General features: G+C 40.8%; 2 protein-coding genes across 2 annotated transcripts in view; one reads left to right on the top strand and one right to left on the bottom strand.

Moving 5' to 3' along the window:
* The window catches only part of LOC103720352 (thylakoid lumen 15.0 kDa protein), a 56,334-nt gene that overhangs the window by 12,140 nt on the left and 23,591 nt on the right, over positions 1-20,603 (bottom strand). The gene's annotated exons all lie outside the window — the stretch shown is intronic.
* On the top strand, positions 10,365-13,916 carry LOC108511758 (putative disease resistance protein RGA3). Its single transcript, XM_026809709.3, has one exon. The coding sequence runs from the start codon at positions 10,365-10,367 to the stop codon at positions 13,707-13,709; it is 3,345 nt and encodes a 1,114-aa protein (XP_026665510.1). The 3' UTR covers positions 13,710-13,916.

Here is a 20,603-nt window from a genome sequence, read left to right as displayed (position 1 = left end):
AAAATCCTCTAATTATAAATTTGAGGCATTAGATTGATTGATTGTTGAAGGGTCTCTTTACAAATTATAAGTTTTACTTATTCATACTAACCGACAATAACTGTACGCTCTGATGGTTGTTCTCCCATCTAGCCTCTACTCTTGGTAGTTGCAGTAACCGACATCAATTATCCCCTACCATGCATGTTCGTTAGCATGGTTTCTTTACGATTGTCAAATTGATCATCATGTCGTTTTTGCCTAACCTGTAGTTTTGTATTTGGACTATCCCTAAGACTGCTTCAGTCATCTTAGTCTATTTCTGCATATGCAGTTGATCACGGTCAAGTCTAGGCTTTTGGCCTGCATTTGACTAAATTCTTCTTCATTGGTCTATGCCTCTATACTTGATGAAATTTATCATAGTTGAACTCTCCGTGGTTTGGCAAGGGTCACATGATTCTCACATGTTCTGATTTCATCACACTTGATCCATGTGGCACTTGATCTTGACTGCCCGCTGGATTGTTGAGACGGAGTGCTGTAAACAGCAGGGATGGGGATTAGACATAAAATACCCATTGATGGGGGAAACATTTGATACCTTGACCTCGGACAGATAGACCTCGGCAACCTTGGTACAAACAAGGTAGGCAACTTCGGCTCCAGCCAAGGAGCCAATAGATCGAGGTGAATAACTTTGCCTTCGACCAAGGAGCCTATCGACACGTACCAATAGGGATTGACAGTCTTGGCAATCGGTTGTCGTGACAGCGACTGGCTATTACGACAGCTCTGCATCTGGCGCACGGTCAGTACTGTACATCGCTATACCGAGATCATACTACTGACTGCTACCTGACCACTGGTTTACGCCGACCTAGATAACGACCAAACCGACTCCCCTATGTAAAAAAAAAGTTTGGGGGACCTCAGATATGGCATGCATAATACAATATCATTCATAAAGAACCACCCTCTGGTGAAATTTCTCTCTTCCATACAATTGTCTCTCTATTCTGACTTAGGCATCGGAGAGTCTCCCGTCAGAAACTCGCCGGCAAGCGAACTTCTTACAGGACACCCTCCGGAGAAAGCCAGCTCGACCACTCCTCGGCCACTTCATTTGCTTGGTTCTTGCCAACCTCAAGCCAGCCAAGCAGCGCTCCGACCTTGATCTAGAATTCAGTGACAACAGATTGGCTCTAGAAGGAGATCCCCCAGCTACATCAACATCAATCAAAGGAAGAGAAAGCCAGCATGTGGTCACGAGGAGCACACGGTGTGTCTCATGTTTTGCAATGCCATGCTCCAACCTCCCGAGGGTCGTTGTAGAGCACGGAACCTGCTCCGCTAGATGAACCCACCGTGCCTATGGGCAATGAGCAGTTCAACTACTCATTCAATAGGTGCAGGAGCTGACCACAGCGGTCTAGGACCTGCAGCAAGTAGTGGCACTACCGGAGCCAGTCCAGCCAAAATTCATTCAGCCCAGCCACAACTCTCTGTCGTCGGTGCACTGCATGCGTCTGGTCAGCCACCACCCTTGAGGCCAAGACTCAAAGTGGTCTCGCTAGAGTCGACACACTTAGAAGAGCAGCCCTGGTCGGGATGGGAAACAACGACTCTAAGCCTCCATTCCGGCAAAAACTCTACTTTGAGCCTCTCACCTCCTCGCCATGTGGAGGCTTCACCCTAGTGGGACGCCTACCTCGATAGGAGAATCGAGGAGATGGGCCGACAGATTCAGGCTCCAAAGGACAGACTCTGAGGGCGATCAATGACCTCAACTTCTTCTCAGAGAGCCCCACTTCAATTCAAGATGCCCAAAGTAGAGCCATACAATGGCATCTCAGATCCGGCACATGGATGGGTCATCAAGCCAGGGGGCAGTGGGGCTGGACTCATACTCACCAGCCCGGATGGATGATCATAGAGTATGCTTTATGGTTTGAATTTTCGAACTTAAATAATGAGGCTGAATACGAAAATAGGGGCTTGATCCCTTAAATCACGAAATCCATGGTATCTAGGTGACTGGAACTTCGGCCATGGATTCAAGCTGTTGTAGGAAATCGAAGAAAGATCCGGACGACGAGTGCCGATGGTAAAAACAACTAGAACAAGAAGAAAAAGAGCTGATTTACCAAAATAGGGGAAATAAGGCATCGCCCTTCTTAGCCAAAATTTGGTGATCACAACTGGAATTAAGGCTCTAAGGAAAACAAAAGAAGGAGAGGAGGATCAACTAAGGGATGTCGAGTTCTTACCTAACTTCTAATGGCGATTAGCCATGGACACGGCTGGTAATGGCCGACAATTGGGGAAGAAAACCAAGAACATCCAACGGTGAGAAGTCCGATCAGCACTGAGGTCACTGGTGGGTTGGAAGAGAGGTTGGGTGGGCATTAAATAGAGCTCAGACAAGGCAGGAATCCGCTCCAAGGTCAGATTCCGTCCAACGAACTTGAGAGGAAGAAGACTCCTACCGAGAGTCCTCTCCCTCTTCGTACATGCCAAACACATGCGCCTCTCTTTTTTTTGGGGGGGGGGCGTTAATGTTTACTGGACTGGTCAAGTGGATCAGGCTCCGCTCTCTAATAGGACTGGGTGTTACAATATATTATCACATAATGAAGTTATGACAAGAAAAAGATAGAGATAATGACAAACTAGTTGTCTTTTTACACATCTCATATCCTTGCACACCTCTTTGCCAACCTTGGTGGTCGGATATTGGAGTCAAGGTTGGTCAGATATTGGAGTCAAGCTGAGCTTCTAGGAAATCTCACCTTGAATTCCATCATAAGTCCCATAAGAACTCTACTAGAGCAGAGGGTATCTTATAAACTCTCATCAGAGTTGTTGGTACAAAAGTCTAGAAAAATGGATTTCCATTGGATTAATCTCCTTATCAAACACTAAAGGAGCCATCAATCAGTCAAGTTATAAAGTTGAGAAAAAGGGAAGGCAACATTAAGGAATTGTCTCTTAGAGCCGTATCATCCGTATGTAAAAGATTGAGATTTTAAAACAATAAGAAAAAGGAGACACTATTTTACATTTCCAATCTTTATAGTTCCTTATAAAAGGTAGCTCCTCTTTCTTTCCATTTTTATTATTTCATAGGAACCCCATTTCATTTATTTCTTTTGCTTTTACAAGCTATGTAGGTGGACCTCCTGCACTTTTGAAGGAGTAAGTGGAATGTAGGCAAGGTCAAAAAAGAATGTCATGGCTTTAGCTGAAGAATGAGAAGAGTGTTGGCATCCGTTCAATTCAAAACTGTAAAAAGTTAGTGGGTGTTATTAGTCATTTATTGTTGGCATCCGTTCAAAACTAATGGGTGATATTAGTCATTAGTATATAGAAGAGAAAGGGTCATCCACTTCCTTCTATTTTATGGCTGAAGGTGGACATTAGTTACCCACTTTGTTTGTTTTAATTGCATTAAATTTAGAGAGGCTTTTCAGCTAGTCCTTGTACCCTATAAAAGAGTGCTTTGTATCTTTGAATTTTATTAAGAAAAATTTGAAGAAAGAAAATTAGTAGAATTCCCATTCTCTTCCTCCTCTTTATATTCTTGAGTGCCTGTTCATCATCTATCAATTCTCTTCTCCACTTTGAAATAGTGAGATTGATTGAGTGCTTCTTTCTTCTTATTTTTATCAGGTATCAGAGTGGGATGAATTCCTTCCAGCAACAAGTTCCTAAGTTATCAAAGGATAACTATGGTTCATGGTGTATCCAAATGAAAGCCTTGTTTGGATCTCAAGATCTTTGGGAGTTAATGGTTTTGTGGAATCCACTGACGAGCAAGAGGCTGCATATACAGCAGATGAGAAGAAGGCTATTAGGGAGCAGAGGAAGAAGGATAAAAAAGCTTTGTTTATACTCTATCAAGGGTTGGACGAAGCTACCTTCGAAAAGGTTGCTGAAGCAACAACAAGCAAAGAAGCATGGGAGATTCTAGTTTCCATCTTCAAAGGAGATGATCGAGTGAAGCGGATTCGCCTCCAAGCATTGCAAGGCGAGTTTGAAGCTCTCCACATGAAGGATGGCGAATCAGTGTCCGATTATTTTTCACAGTTGCTAATAATTGTGAATGGCTTGAAGAGAAATGGTGAGAAGCTAGATGACATTCGTGTCGTCGAGAAGGTACTTCAATCCCTTTCCTCTAACTTTGAGCATGTAGTTGTAGCTATCGAAGAGTCTAAGGACTTAGAGATAGTTACAATTAAAGAATTATTGGGTTCACTACAAGTACATGAGCAAAGGATGTAGAAGAAATCCAATCCAGCTATATTGGAACAAGCATTAGAGTCAAAACTGACTCTAAATGATCAAAGAAAATCTACCTCCAACCGTGGTCGAGGCAGAGGCCAAGGGCGTGGTACTCCTCAACAATCAAGCCAAAGTTAGCAGGGGAATCAAAGCTTTAGAGGTCGAGGACGAGGACGAGGCCGTAACCATGGTAGAGGAAGATCCTATGGACATGGAGCCAATAGGAATGTCCAATGTTATAATTGCAATAATTTTGGACACTACGCCTCCGATTGTCGGTCCAAAATTGATGAACAAGCCAATGTTGCAGAGGCATCACATGATGTAGGTAATGAATCTATCCTACTTCTTGCACATGATGATTCACATACTTCATATGAAAATTGGTATCTTGATTCTGGGGCAAGTAATCATATGTGTGGCAAGAAAGAATTGTTTGTAAAACTCATGAAAGAAGTCCACGGAAAGGTGAACTTGGGAGATTCCTCCAAACTATCAGTTGAAGGCAAAGAAAAAATAAAAATCTATCAGAAGGATGGTAAGAATGGGTATATCTCTGATGTGTATTATGTACCTAATATGAAAAGCAATATTCTTAACATTGGACAGCTTGTAGAAAAGGGACATAACATACAAATGAGAGACAACTCTCTCATTTTGAAAGATACAAGTGGAAGAATCATCGCATATATTCCGATGACCCAAAATCGTATGTTCCCACTTCATCTCAACACAAAGTCAGAGAAATGCTTCTATGGACTCAAAGAAAGTGAGTCATGGAAGTGGCATCATCGTCTTGGGCATCTTCACTTTAGCGGTCTAAAACTGCTATCTTCATCAAGCATGGTGCATGGGTTACCAATGATCAAGCTGCCAAGTAACACTTGTGATGTATGTATACTTGGCAAACAAGCACGGCTTCCTTTTTCCAGCGGCAAATCATGGAGAGCAATGGCACCACTTCAATTGATCCACACTGACATATGTGGACCTATTGAACCTGAGTCTCTAGGAGGTAATAGATACTTTATTACTTTCATTGACGACTTCAGCAGAAAATTATGGGTTTATTTTCTTAAAGAAAAGTCAGCTGCTTTTGTTGTATTCAAAAACTATAAAGCCCATGTAGAAAAAGAAAGTGGTCACAAAATTGTAACTCTCCATTCTGATCGAGGTGGAGAATACACCTCAAAAGTATTTAATGAGTATTGCAAGAAAGAAGGCATAAAACATCAATATACAGTGGCATACACCCCACAGCAAAATGGGATCGCTGAAAGAAAGAATCACACGATTCTTAATATGACAAGAACTATGCTCAAGGAGAAAGAATTGCCACAGCAATTCTGGGCGGAAGCTGTGGCGTGCTCAACATATGTGCTGAACCGATGTCCTACCAAAAGTGTGAAGCACATGACACCTCAAAAGGCGTGGAGCGGCTACAAACCAACTATTGCACACCTAAGAATTTTTGGGTGTATTGCATATTCTCAAGTTCCCAAGCCCAACAGAAAAAAGCTGGATAATCGTGGTGAGAAATGCATCTTTCTTGGCTATAGTGAAGAATCGAAAGCATACAAGCTCTATAATCCACTAACAAAGAAATTAGTGGTTAGTAGAGATGTTATCTTTGATGAAGATAAAGCATGGAGCTGGAATGATGATGAGAAAGCCAAAGAGCAGCAAGTGTTTGAAGAACTTGAAGAACCTCCAACACAAGTTCCACCAAGTATACCACCATCTCCTCAACATGACACACCTTCTCCTAGAAGAAACTCACCATCTTCAACAGAAAGCAGTAGCAACAGATCTTCCATACACCAGAGTCCCATCAAAATGAGAAGTCTCGTGGAGATTTATAATCAAAGAGAAGAAGACGAAGAGACCAACCTCTTCTGTTTATATACTGATCATAAACCTCTCACTTTTCAAGAAGCTGTAGAAGAAGAATGTTGGCAATCAGCAATGGAGGAGGAGATTCATGCTATTCAGAAGAATGACACTTGGGAGTTGACAACACTTCCAATAAATCAAAAAGCTATTGGTGTTAAGATCAAACGTACTGCTGAGGGAGAAGTTTCTCGTTACAAGGCGAGACTAGTTGCTAAAGGCTACAAGCAGAAGTACGACATCGACTACGAAGAGGTTTTTGCACCAGTTGCAAGACTTGACACGGTGAGATTATTGATTGCACTTGCCGCTCATCATAATTTGAAAATATATCAGCTTGATGTCAAATCAGCTTTTCTATATGGCATTCTTGAAGAAGAAGTGTATGTTCACCAGCCAGAAGGCTTTATAATTGAAGGAGAAGAAAGCAAGGTGTACCACCTGAAAAAGGCATTATATGGTTTAAAGTAGGCGCCAAGAGCTTGGAATGCATGTATTGATAGCTATCTTCATCTGAATGGCTTCACCAAATGTCCATATGAGCATGCAGTCTACATGAAGAAAAATCATCAAGGTGAATTTTTGATTATTTGCCTATATATTGATGACCTGTTGTACACAGGAACTAGCAGTGAAATGCTTATGGAATTCAAACTATCAATGTTCAAAGAGTTTGAGATGATAGACAACGGACTGATGACCTATTTCCTTGGGATTGAAGTAAAGCAACAGCAAGATGGGATATTTATATCTCAAACAAAGTACATGAAGGAAATTTTGGAGAAATTCAAGATGAGTAATTGCAACACTGTAAACACTCCAGTACCTACAGGTATGAAACTATCAAGAGAAGGAAATGGAGGATTTGTGGACTCAACTCTTTTCAAAAGTCTGGTTGGAAGCCTAAGGTACTTGACAATTACAAGGCCCGATATTATGTATGGCGTCGGACTTATGAGTCGTTACATGGAGACACCAAAGGAGTCACATTGGCTAGCTGCGAAGAGAATACTAAGGTATATCAAAGGCTCACTTAATCTTGGTCTCTTTTATACTTATGGTGAAAATGCAAAATTAGTAGGATATTCATATAGTGATTGGGGAGGGGACCAAGATGAGAGAAAAAGCACCACTGGCTATGTGTTCTATCTTGGCACAACTGCATTTTCTTGGACCTCCAAGAAACAAAAATTGTGGCTCTATCTTTTTGTGAGGCAGATTATATAGCAGCTTCATCTACTGTTTATGAAGCAATATGGGTACAGAATATTTTGAAGGAGCTGGATCATCTACAAGAGGAGCCAACTGTGATATATGTGGACAACAAGTCAGCTATCCAGCTTGCAAAGAACCCAGTCCATCATGGAAGGAGCAAACACATTGATACTCAGTTTCATTTTCTACGAGATCATGTGAAACAGAAGACTGTAGAGCTCCAGCATTGCAACACTACTGGACAAGTAGCAGATATATTTACTAAGCCACTATCAGGTGAAATTTTCATGAAGCTAAGAGACATGCTGGAAGCAGTTTTGATTTGAGGGGGCAATTGTTGGCATCCGTTCAATTGGCATCCGTTCAATTCAAAACTGTAGAAAGTTAGTGGGTGTTATTAGTCATTTATTGTTGGCATCCGTTCAAAACTAATGGGTGTTATTAATCATTAGTTTATGGAAGAGAAAGGGTCACCCACTCCCTTCTATTTTATGGCTGAAGGTGGGCATTAGTTACCCACTTTGTTTGTTTTAATTGCATTAAATTTAGAGAGGCTTTTCAGCTGATCCTTGTATATTCTTGAGTGCCTGTTCATCCTCTATCAATTCTCTTCTCCACTTTGAAATAGTGAGATTGATTGAGTGCTTCTTTCTTCTTATTTTTATCAAAGAGGCCTGTGATAGCAAAGGATCTTAATGGAAGGTGGATGTTGGTGGCTACTCAAATTCTTAGGATCTTATTATGATTGTCTGAAGTGGAATTTAGCATTTGATCTGGACAATTCCTTGGGCTTTAGAGAGAAGGTGAGTAGAGGAATTCGGGGAAGAGACAAGAGAAGAGAACCTTTAAGACTGTATGGGTCTGCAGAGCCTTATTTAGCTTTGATTCTTCTGGAGAAGTAGATTTTTTTCTATGGTTGCAATATCTTATTTGCCTTTTCAGGATAAAAAATGCCCCATCAAAGAAAGTTATCTTAAACTTGTATCAAAAGAAAGAAAGTTAATTTAATCTGTATTTTTTAGTGAATTGTTTATTCCTTCATTCAGTCATGAATTGTAAATTACCTTTACTTATATATATACAATATTATAATATTCATTTAGCTATACATTTATCGATGATGAATGATTGATGATATTATATAACATGAAGCACAGACATGTATGGCGCATGTGCTTTACTAGTAGTTAACTAGATTGATCCCTGTGTTTATTTGTTGCTTCTTCCTTTATATCTAACCAAAAGGAGCGTAAAATACCATACACTTCTAAAGTTGGAGAAAGCATGCAAGCAACAAATATACAAATTCTGTATCAATTGGTTTCCAAGACTATGGTCCAATGCAAGCAACAAACCAGCAAGTTTGACCAAATCCCATACGCTTCTAAAGTTGGAGAAAGCAGGATAATGGAGTTTGCAATACCAGATCAACAACTAGCTTAGAAACCCATAAACAGATGAATGGAGGAAAATCTTTGGGCAGCCAGGTTAGACCTCGAGCAAAGTGACAAGCCCACTCCCCAGACACAAGCTTTGGAAGAGATGGAGCACAAAGGGGACATTTTAGGTTCTTTTCACAATCCTCGTATTCCCCTACTATCTCCTTTATGACATCTCCAACAGTACACCTCTCACATTGCACCACCTAGGTCCAAAGTCTGCCTCTGAATAACCCCTCCCTAGTTTCAATACGGCAAACTCCTGCCATTATATGAAAGTGGTTTGGCTCATCAGATATCCACCAATGCGGTGGAGAAAATTTTGGGCTGGTGAAGGAAGAAGCAGGATGGTGGGAGTTATTGTTCCTTGCACCTGAATCTTCTTGTCATTTTTCGGGTTTAGACTCGCCTTGTTTTTCAATATTTATTTGTTGTTGTACATTGCATGGCATTTAAAATCTCTTAAAGCCGGATCGGTGCTAACAACTTTATATATCTTATGTGTCCTCTAAGTAAAACCAAATGATATATAATGATACAAGGACCACTGGAATACATCACAATTCCTGAAAGCAGGACCATTCTTCCATTGTTAACAGCATTCCTTTAGGTTGAACCATTCTGAGGTTCTCCTCGATTGAAGAAGAAACAATACCATGGCTGCCGAAACTCTTTATATGAAAACCTGTCAAATGATGATTGACAAACTGACCACAAGTAGTTGGAAAAAGACTTTTTGCTTATAATGATGCTTTGGAGAGAATACAAGGGCGCATGAGCTAGCATCTTGTGTCATGAAGTCTGGATGTTTCTGAATTTTCCCTTTATTCTTTCAAGTGAAGGATGCCTTGGAAATTGCCTTCCGGTTGTGTGCTACATTTGTTTTATAACTGGAAGTTTCTTAAGACTTGTATATAGATGCCTTGAGTTGACGGTGGGTTCTCAAGAGTATGTATCATGATGTTGAAATCAACTTCAACAACATATTCAAGTCATCTTTTGTTCCTCTTTCTTCATGTCCTTGTCCAAGACCATAAACATCCAATTGTATGCATTCTACTGTTCATTAATTATTTCTCCATCTCAGACTTGGCTAGAAGGAATATAACACAAATCCAATTGTCCTCTCCGGCCGGCTTGGCTTGTGCAAGAAAAACCTTGTTTTAAAAACATATAACTTACGGGCCAGCTTTTCAAAGACCGCAATTCAATAGATTGCAACCTACTAGGCTTGAAGTTCAATCAGACGCCATCTGCTTTCAAAGTTCACCAAATCTTGATGATGGAGTGTGCAGCAGGATGCATGCTTGGCAGCCATGTTTGACACCATGCCCAGGGACAAATACATTCCCTATAATTTGCCGTTTAATGCTTGGACGTATCCAACAAGCAGAAGCTTTGGAAGAGACGGACCAAGAAGAGAAATTTCAGCTTCATTTTTGTTTTGCATGACCATATGCTCTTCTTGTCTTCTACAAGTCCTACAACACCTCTTCACATTCCTCTAAGCTGAACCATTCTGGGGCTCTTCTGTTGGATCGAGGGAGAAAGGAAACTATGGCCGCAGAAGCAGTTCTTTCTGCCTTCTTCCAAGTGCTCTTTGACAAATTGGCCACTCCCATGTTAAAGGAATTTGAATCTCTTCTGGGGATCAAGAGAGAGCTAGCTAAGTTACCCATAACTCTTGCAAAGGTTCAAGCAGTCCTCAATGATGCAGAGGAGAAGCAGAACCATGATGAGGCAGTGAAGATATGGCTCAAGGAATTAAAAGACGTGGCTTACGATATGGATGACATCTTGGATGAGCTAACAACTGAATTAGCTCTTCATGCAAATGTGGAATCCGACCCAGGTCAGAGTGGAAGAAACACGGTATGCACTCTCTTCTCTTCTCTTACCATGAATTTATATCAACATGAAGTTGCAAGTAGGATAAATGACATACACAGAAGGTTAGATGAGATTGTTAAGGAAAAAGAAGACCTCAATCTAAGGGGTTTGGGTGGGGCAAGCCAGTCTGACCCATCTCAAGGGCGCGAGTCTACTTCTCTGGTTGATGAGTCAACAGTAATTGGAAGAGGCAGTGCCGTAGAGAAGATTGTGGAGTCACTGGTTTCAGATGAATTTGGTGGAACAACGGTCTCTGTCTTCCCCATTGTTGGCATGGCGGGGATAGGGAAGACAACAGTTGCACAGCTTGTCTTCAACGATGAGAGGGTAAAAAGCTATTTTGAGCCAAGAATATGGATTCATGTATCTGAGATATTTGATGTGAAGAGACTCACAAAAGCAATAATAGAGTCAGCTACAGGAAAGATATTTGAGCTTATGGATTTGAATTCACTTCATCTAAGTCTCAGGGAAAAGTTGAAGGGTAAGAGATTCTTACTTGTCCTCGACGATGTATGGAATGAAAGTCGTAGTGCATGGGAGAGCCTCCGCAAGCCCTTAACGAGTGGTGCGAGAGGGAGTAAGGTCCTGTTGACCACCCAAAGCGAAACAGTTTCAAGAATAATGGGTACATCACCATCTTACTGCTTGACAAGTTTATCCAATGAAGATTGTTGGGTTTTATTCAAAAAAATTGCATTTGCAGAAGGAAATTCTGATGCCCATCCAAGACTAGAAACAGTAGGCAAAGAGATAGCAAAGAAGTTGAAAGGTTTACCTTTAGCAGCGAAGACTCTTGGAGGCCTCTTGTATTCTAAGAAACATGAAGATGACTGGAAAGTTATCTTGAAAAGTGAGATATGGGAATTACCTGCAAATGGAAATGACATTCTGCCAGCCCTACAGTTGAGTTATCGCCATTTGCCTGCACATCTGAAGCAGTGCTTTGTATATTGCTCAGTGTTCACTAAAGGCTCAACCTTTGATAAGACGAAGCTAGTTCAGCACTGGATCGCACAAGGGTACGTAAGACCTTCAAGAATGCGAGAAATGGAAGATATTGGAGGACAGTACTTCGATGATCTGATTTGTAGATCTCTCTTCCAGCACTACAGACTCGACAAATCAAGGTTCACCATGCATGACCTAATCCATGACCTAGCACAGTCTATTTCTGTTGGTGAATCTGTAATAGTGAAAGATGATGAGCAATGCAAGAGCTCCAAATTAACCCGTCACTGTTCAGTTACCTGTGATAATTTGAGCTCATGGGAGTCGCAGTCCTCCCACAACCTTAAGAGCCTAAGGACACTTATACTACGATGTGTACACAGGACTTGCACCAGTCGTATTCCGCATGATTTGGTCTTGAAGTCTACAAATCTACGCGTTCTGGACCTGAGCAAGTCTTGCATCACAGAGTTACCAGATTCTATACATCATCTGAAGCAACTAAGGCTGCTTGACCTCTCGTATTGTAATATTATAATGTTGCCTGAATCAGTGTGCAATCTCTACAATCTGCAGACACTGAAGCTCAAGTCTTGTGATAAGCTCCAAGTTTTGCCCAAAGATATGAATAAGTTGATCAATCTGCGTCATCTTGAGGAAGAACGTGGATTGGTCTGCACCATAAAAGGAATTGGGAGACTGACTAGTCTCCAAGAACTCTATTTGTTCAAGGTGGTCAGGGAGATAGGATACAAATTGGAGGAACTGAAGGATCTGACAGGGCTTAGAGGAAAACTACGCATTTCAAAGCTGGAGATGGTGGTAGATGTGCATGAGGCCAGCGAGGCCAAGCTAAACAACAAGCAAAAGCTCCAGGAATTGGAGCTGGCATGGACTGCTGATAGGCATATCAATTCAATAGATCAAGGAAAAGATGAACATGTACTTCAGGAGCTCCAACCACATGCCAACCTCGAAGTGCTGGTCGTAAGAGGGTATGGAGGACTGAATTTTCCAAGCTGGTTCCAAAGTCCTCCATTGCTTCCTAATTTGGTGAGGATTTCCTTATTTAACTGCAAAAGATGTGAGGTCCTGCCACCTCTTGGGCAGCTACCTTTCCTCAATCATGTAATCATTCGTAAGATGCCTAGACTGAGGAGGTTGGGTCATGAATTTTGTGGCAGTGGTAAGGTCAGTGGGTTCCCATCCCTTGAGAAGTTGCAAATATGCAAGGTACCCGAGCTTGAGGAATGGACTGGGGTTGAGATTGGTGAATTCCCTTGCCTCCATCTACTTTTACTTTCAGAGTGCCCCAAGCTAAAGGTATTACCCAATCTCTCTCCTGCTCTTAGGAAACTGACAGTAATCAAGTGTCCCCAGTTGATGGACTTTGCAGGAAGCTTTCCATCTCTTCACCTATTGAACTTAACAGGATGCAATGAGAGGATATTGAGCTCAGCACGCCTACTTCATCTTAAATCTCTTACGATGCTACAGATTTCTGGGTTCAGAAAGCTCACATCCCTGCAGAATGAATGGCTTCAACACCTTACTGCACTCAAGGATTTGACTATCCGGAATCTTGATGAGCTTGTTTCATTGGAAGAGGTAGGATTTGAGTTCCTTGTCTCTCTCAGACGTTTGAAGGTTGAAAGTTGTCCAAAGCTCAAGTCCCTTCTAGATGGGGCTGCTCCCCAAGCTCTGGAAGAGCTAGAGGTAGACTCATGTCAAGATCTCAAGACATTGATCGAAGGAGTGACGCTACAAGACCTCACTTCCATCCGGCGTCTTCAGATTGTTGGCTGCCACAGCCTCGAGTGCCTGCCGACGGAGCTAAAAAACCTCACCTCCCTCAGTCACTTGTACATCAAAAACTGTCGCCGGATCAGGTCATTGCCAGAACTGCCTAACTCAGTGAAACGTCTAGTTATCTCCCATTGTCAATTGTTGAAGGAATGCTGTCAAAAGGAAATAGGGGAAGATTGGCACAAGATATCTCACATCCCAAACATCTGGATTGATGATCAACAAATTCTAAACACAAGCTCCTCTACCCTATAAATTGAATAACAACATCCTATAGTAAAGCAAATGAAGTTGTAAATCTCTATGTAAAGCCATCAATAGCATGCAATTGTTTGAGAGGTGCTTTTCCATCAAAACCTCCACATTGCCCTCGTTTGTTTGTTGTTTATGGATACAATAAATTATTTTCTCAGCTGAAGAGCTAGTCATGAATGATCCATTGGCCAATCTTATGCCCATATGTTAATTCATACCCCTAATACCTCTGTCAAAAGAATCCAATGCAATGATTCTTGAGACCACATCTTCTGAGGAAGTGAATCAAATTAATAAGACACCAAGCAGGACCAGAACCAACGTAAAGCAGAGCAAAAGAGGGAAGATACCATGACTACTGTTGTTTCTACATGCATTTTTTGTGTCTCAGCCCTGGCAGCAGATGCCAAAAATACTGACTGATATTAGAAGGCAGAAGGGTGTCAATTCAGATTCTAATTCTTTTTATTTTCGTCCAAGAGCATCAATGGGAGCAAGCATATGGAGGTTGGTGACATAATGGAAGAACAACAAAAAGCAATATATGACCGGCCCAATTTTTGGACCTGACCCAGCCCTACGGGTGACGGGTCTAGCCTAAATAGGTCGGTTTAGGTCGGGTCATGAGTAAACCCGACCTATATACAGCCTTAGGTATTTTGATAATTTTTTCTATAAAAATTTATTTTATCTTTTTTTTTTGTTTGTTTTAGAATGCAATGGCCATTCACCACTCACCAGTTAAGGTATTAATGACGAAGATATGTTTGACCATTATTAATTTACCGGTCATGGTCCTAGGTCATTTTCTGTGTGCAGGTATCCAGATTCCGAGCGTATTTGTCTAAGCCTACGTGGTGGATAGCCCACCCCACCAGAATTCCACCATCGAGACACGTTTGCTGCCGGCATCCCCAAAAAACCACCGGCGCCGGCCGCTTCCCGAAACACGGGCTTCTTTCCGTGCCTTCTCCAGCAAGACCAGCGGAGGCCAAACCATCAAACCGAAACAAAGAAAGGCATCAAACAAAACCATGGGCTTGCAGATAAATACCACAAATACCACCCACCCACCATTTCAACCTCTCTGCCCACCTTTTCTATTCACCGAAACCACCTCCCTCTACCGCCATCTTATCCCAATATAATCCTTCAATCATCACATCATTTTTCCAATTGGCTTCTTCTCTTTTCTATCCATCATCAATCCAGTATATTGGAAATCTTCTCTTTGTTCGCATGGCTTCTCTTGTTCTTCTCTTATCCGAGCTTCTTCTTCCGAAGAGAGCTCAGCTTCTCGCCGCCGACTACTCGACGACTGCTCGCTCTTCTTCTGCCGCCATCGCCGCCGCTGCCGCCTCCTTTCGGAATGCGAAGGTCGAAAGCAAATCGTCGAAATCTTCGGAGAGCGACGGCTTGGATGCTATGGAGAATCTAGCGGAGGCGAAGATCTCGGTGGAAGCGATTTGGCCTTAGATCGCGTTGTTACCATGGAATTCATTCATTGAAAGTTATGTGAATATGAACGATACCTTCTCTCTGTTTATGTCACGGATTGGAACAAATTACTATAATTCATCCGCACCTAAGGATCAGCCGATATTTTTCACAAATTTTACGGATAGAGATCTTATTTTCATATTTCTTATTCCTTACCTTAATTCTGGATCCGAGGTACATAAAATACAAATATGAAAAAGAGCAAAACAAAAAAAAAATCCTACGACGAATCTATTTGCACATGTGTACCAGAAGATTATCACCTATGCTGCCCAACATTTTGAAAAAATTCTCTAGGCGCCCCTCCATTACTTTGCCATTTTTCTCTCCTGATTCTACTCTCTTGTTTCTACTCGCTGCGCTTACGCGTGGGCAGCCGTTGTCCAAGAAAAAAAAAAAAAAAACTTTGTTAATATTTCCTTTTTATTAATTTCGATGAAATAGAGCTTTGAGGTTAAATATTGTGGTAATAATTTCACGTGGATTGCACGTGCACTATTAAAAATATTGCATCAACATCTAGACTTGTACGCTTGAAATCGATAACCTATTGATCAATTTAGATGACCTGGAGCTGAGAAGCACAACACAGATGTTGTCAAGAGATCCAAAACCTAAGGGAAAAGGGATTTTGTGGTTAGAATATACTAATTACGAACTATTTTTGGACTTTTGCACTTAAAGTTGGTGAACAAGCTTTCAATAAAAGGCACGAATTGACACAATGCTCTATGGAATAAAAACGGTGACATGTTCACTTCTAAATACAGCAACAAATATTGTGCAATGTCTTATTTCTTGACGCAAACTCATCTTCATCTAGAATAATCAGCTCTTGAGAAATCTGAATCATATTATCATGTATGGTTGGTATTGTTCTATTGCCTACATCTAAAAGAAATTGCGCGTAATCCAGATCATTTTTTGCTCGCATATTTATGGGTAATCTAACTTGTTCTATCTGATTCCACAAACTCGGTTTTATTAGACAGGTTTTAAATTACAATCCATAATGTCCTGTAAACTCCAACGAAGTGCTTCAAATGCCATCTCTTAGCCACCGTAGCTTTATTCTCATAAGAACACTAGCGTTCTGTAACAGTTATGCACAATTTGTTAGATATTGTGCAAGTGTTTGCATCATCTAAATTCAATGGAATTCTTTCGCATTATCTTTCTAGTATTTTCTGATAAGCTCTTTTTTGATCAACATTGTTCAATCTTTTCGCATGATTGTTGGCAGTTCCACGGGGGCACAAATTGGAAATTTGATTCCGGCACCATGCCACAACTATCCTAATGTTCAGGCACTAAAAATTGGCATTGGAAGTATCTGGATTGGAGCCTCAACAATTTCTCTGGAGTTCACGTCCCAAAAATTCATCACTTTCCTTGTGCACTTGGAATATCTTAATTCGGAATATCTTAACCTTTCCAATGCCGAGTTCAGCAGATCTATTCAGCCTGAGCTAAGAAATCCCTCCAGATTGCAATTCCTTGATCTTAATTTGGAATAGATCATCATCATCATCATCATCAGTTACATCCTCGACCCGAGTTCACGCACCGACGGTCGGTGTCAACTGCCGCATACTCATAGAGAACCCTCCCCATAAGCATGCAAGGCACCTCAACATGATAGTATAAATATACAGCGGAACAATTTAAATAATAATATGTAAACTTTATTCCGAAAACTAGCTCAATATTTAAATATTTCATGATTCTAACAATATTTTAGGGTAATAAATCAATTTAAATGAACTATATTTTAAGATAATCTATGCCAAAATTATGTTAATCGCTCTTCCATATTGAAAATCCGATCGGGCTCATTTTTTGAATTTATAAAATAATAAAAAATCATATAATGAGCTAGACAGCCCACTAAGCAATGATCACTTTAGCTAAACAAATCAGACAATCAAATAGATAATAATTTGTAGAAAATAAGCATATATGTAGTATTAATATACAAATCAAATCTTTCTTGAAATATTAAATTTTGTTCATGGATTCAAATTCTTTCAAATATTCAATTCATTTTATCGATCATGAGCTATAACTACATCATCATGTAGCATGATCATAACACCGACTAAACTTCTTGCGGTGAGCTGCGCATCATCTTGCAGCAAACTTCTTTAGGATCGCTGGTCTATTGGCGGTATGTCGTTAATCATCTTGGACACAACCTTTAAGACAAATCAGTGCCAACATATTAGCCTCCATTGGTGGGGTCCTCAACATAGCCAGGTCGAAATTCAAATAGCTCTAGGTTTCATATTTCAATTCTAAAATCATATGGAGTTAAAATCAATCAATCATATCCATAATAAGATCATATATTGTCATAATATTTCAAAATAACAGTTTCTGTAATAATATACTATCCGTCAAATTCATGCATAATGAATAATACCAGTCAAAAGTCATGACTAAAATAATTTAATGATTGCTGATAAATTTAGAAAAAGTGAAACATTACTTACCTTGCAAATGCAGATCCAATTAATCTCGAAAATCTTTCTCAGAGCCTAATATCAAAAAATTATATTTTTCATTAAGTTTTCATCATAATTATTTTGTTAAAAAAAATAACAATCTTAAATTCCAACACCCACACAAGGCTGATCAAGCGAGAGTGCCCAACATCCCGGTCGATCCGATCAAAGTGAAATTCATCGAATCATGCTTGAGCTAGGGTATAGATGGTTCAACAAAGATCGGAGCGATCAAATCTAACAGTATTTGGCAGGGGCCAAGGTGAGGGCTCACATACTGTCTGACAACCCTAGATCATGACCCTTCAATTAGATCGATCCAGAAATCACTAAGAGTCGTGCTTACGAGGTCCAATCAAAGTGAATTCATCTGATCATGCTCGCACTAGGATACAGAGGTTTCGATAGAGATCAAGGTGACCAATTCTAACAATATCTAGGAAGGGCCAAGATGGGGGTTAGCACGCCGCCTGCCGGCTATAGATCAAGGCCCTTCACCAAGGTAGATCCAAAATCATGAAGAGAGGTGTTATGGTAGACCTAACATCTTTATAGAGAGAGTAGAGAGAAAATCAAAGGAGAGAAAAAATGAAAAAGAGAGAGAAAGAGAGAGAACAAGTTTCTCTCGCTAACCAAAGAAGAGGAAGGGAAGGGAGTGGCTGCAGGTGGTGCCCAAGGTCAGAGACCCACAACCGGCCAACAGGCAGTCGACAGCAACTAGCGGTTGGCGGCGACTAAAACTATAAGAAATAGGGGTTCTGCCCCTCCCCCCTAACCAATGAACAGAGGCATCCCGACGGCAGGGACTCTGGCCATGGCTTCCAGCCACTGTGAGGAATTGGAGGAAGGCCCCAATGACAGGCGCCAACAGCGGAACCAGCTGGAAACAAGTGAAGTAAGTGTCAGCTTACTAAAACAAGAAAAACAGGGCATCATCCTTTTTCCACCAAAAATCTAGTGATCACCGGCCGAAATCTTTGATCCATAAATTCAAAAAGAAGTAGAAGAAGGATTAATCAAAGGATTTTGGCTCTCACCTAGCCTCCGGCAATGCTTGGCCATGGCAATGGTGCCAATAACGATCGACGATCGCAGAAAGAATCGGAGAAGAATCCACTGATTAAACTCCGATTGGGACTGGATCTCCGATGCGGGAGGATGGGACGGATAGGAGCTCTAAATAGAGCTCGGCCACGACCAGAATCCGACTCAAAGTCAAATTCTATCCGACGAACTCAGGAGGAAGAAAACTCCCATCGCAAGTCCTCTTCCCTTCTTCACATGTGTGCAGCACGTGCGTTCTCTCTTTTTTGGGGGGGCACAGGGCGGGGGAGGGGGTGTGGAGGGGCGAAGTATACTTCTAAGCCAGTCAAATGGACCTGGCCCAGTACATAATCAGGCTCTAAAAGGGCCTGGGTATCCCATTATCATTTTGATCTTTCTCAAAATGACCACATCAAAACTATTGTATCCCTCTTGCTGTTTAACATTAGCAGCAGCCTCATGCACCTCAATCTAAGAGGATGTGATTTGCTCGATAAACTACCTGTTGCTGTAAGGGATCTATGCAACTTGAAGCATTTAGATTTCTTTTATAATCAAATAATTGGAGAGATTTTTTAGAAGCTGGAAAACCTCAACCACTTGGAATATTTATATTTGTCTAATAATGAAATCACTGCAGATATTCTGAAAATGCTAGAAAACTTGGAGTACTTAGATTTGTCTATGAATAACATCGATGGAGAGATTCCAGAACACCTGTGAAACCTCACCTACTTGGAGAATTTACTTACGGAATGTAATAGAATCAGCAGTGAGATATCAAAGAGCATTGGGACCCTTCTCAACTTGGTGGCATTGGATTTGTTGGAAAATAATTATATAAGTGGTGAGATACCAGATGTTTTCCACATGCTTCGCAACCTACAAGTTTTGATGTTCTCAAGAAATCGCACAAGATGTTTTCCACTTGTCGGCTCCAACTTCTTTACAGGTCGTTTGATTGAAGCCTAATTTGCCGTCCTTATGACATTAGAAGGCTTGGATCTATCTCACAACTCATTTGTCGTGATCCTAAATCATGATTGGGTTCCTCCTTTTAATACCTGATGGATTAGTATATGCTCGCCATTTGAGTTTTCCTACGTTAACTTTGAACCCAAAGAAATTTGGGCAAACTACGACTTCTGAGATATAGCAATTCAGATGACTTTCCTTCTTGGGATCTAATTATGATTTAATTCATCTCCTAATAGGATGACAAGAAAACTTTCATGGTCTAGTACCTGAACTGCATACTTCCCTATGTAGCATAAATCTATCCAACAACTCAGTTTTTGGACCTATTCACTTTGAGCTTTGCTAGAGCCATCGAATTTAACTCCTTTCTTTATCCAAGGATTACATCAATGGTAGCATACGCCCGTTCATTTCTAATATAACTTATCCGGTCATTCTCGACCTTCCAATAATAACTTGTTCAGAGGACATCCAAACTACTGGCACAAATTGCAGCTATGGATCGTTGACTTACAAAAACACAGCATGGTGGCATTCTCAAAGCTCGGGAGAAATAATAGTCTCTCTAGAGATTTTCCTTTATTCCTGAGATATTGTAGATAATCGGCCATTCTTGATAAATAAGTTCTCATCCTACCAATGTGGATAGAAGAAAGCCTCATATCATTGGGAGTTCTTTTTCAATGGTAATATACCAGAACAACTATCATATCTTCTCTTCAAGTTTTGGACCATTTTGCAGATGCTTTGCCTCAATTTTTTGGAAACTTTAGCGCAATGATGGCAATAGAGAATGTGGATAAACCAATGGTTCGAGAAAACTAGACTTAAAGAGCTTGTGCATAACCACAAAGTAAATAGAAATTGA

Source organism: Phoenix dactylifera, chromosome 17 (assembly GCF_051530095.1).
Source record: "Phoenix dactylifera cultivar Ajwa chromosome 17, Ajwa_hap1_PhDact_Kaust_v1.1, whole genome shotgun sequence".
Lineage (NCBI taxonomy): Eukaryota > Viridiplantae > Streptophyta > Magnoliopsida > Arecales > Arecaceae > Phoenix > Phoenix dactylifera.
This window is presented reverse-complemented; position numbering and strand designations above follow the sequence as displayed.

Bases quoted from the DNA above. Each gene is read 5' to 3' on its own strand.
- LOC108511758 (XM_026809709.3), top strand. From the start codon at position 10,365: ATGGCCGCAGAAGCAGTTCTTTCTGCCTTCTTCCAAGTGCTCTTTGAC.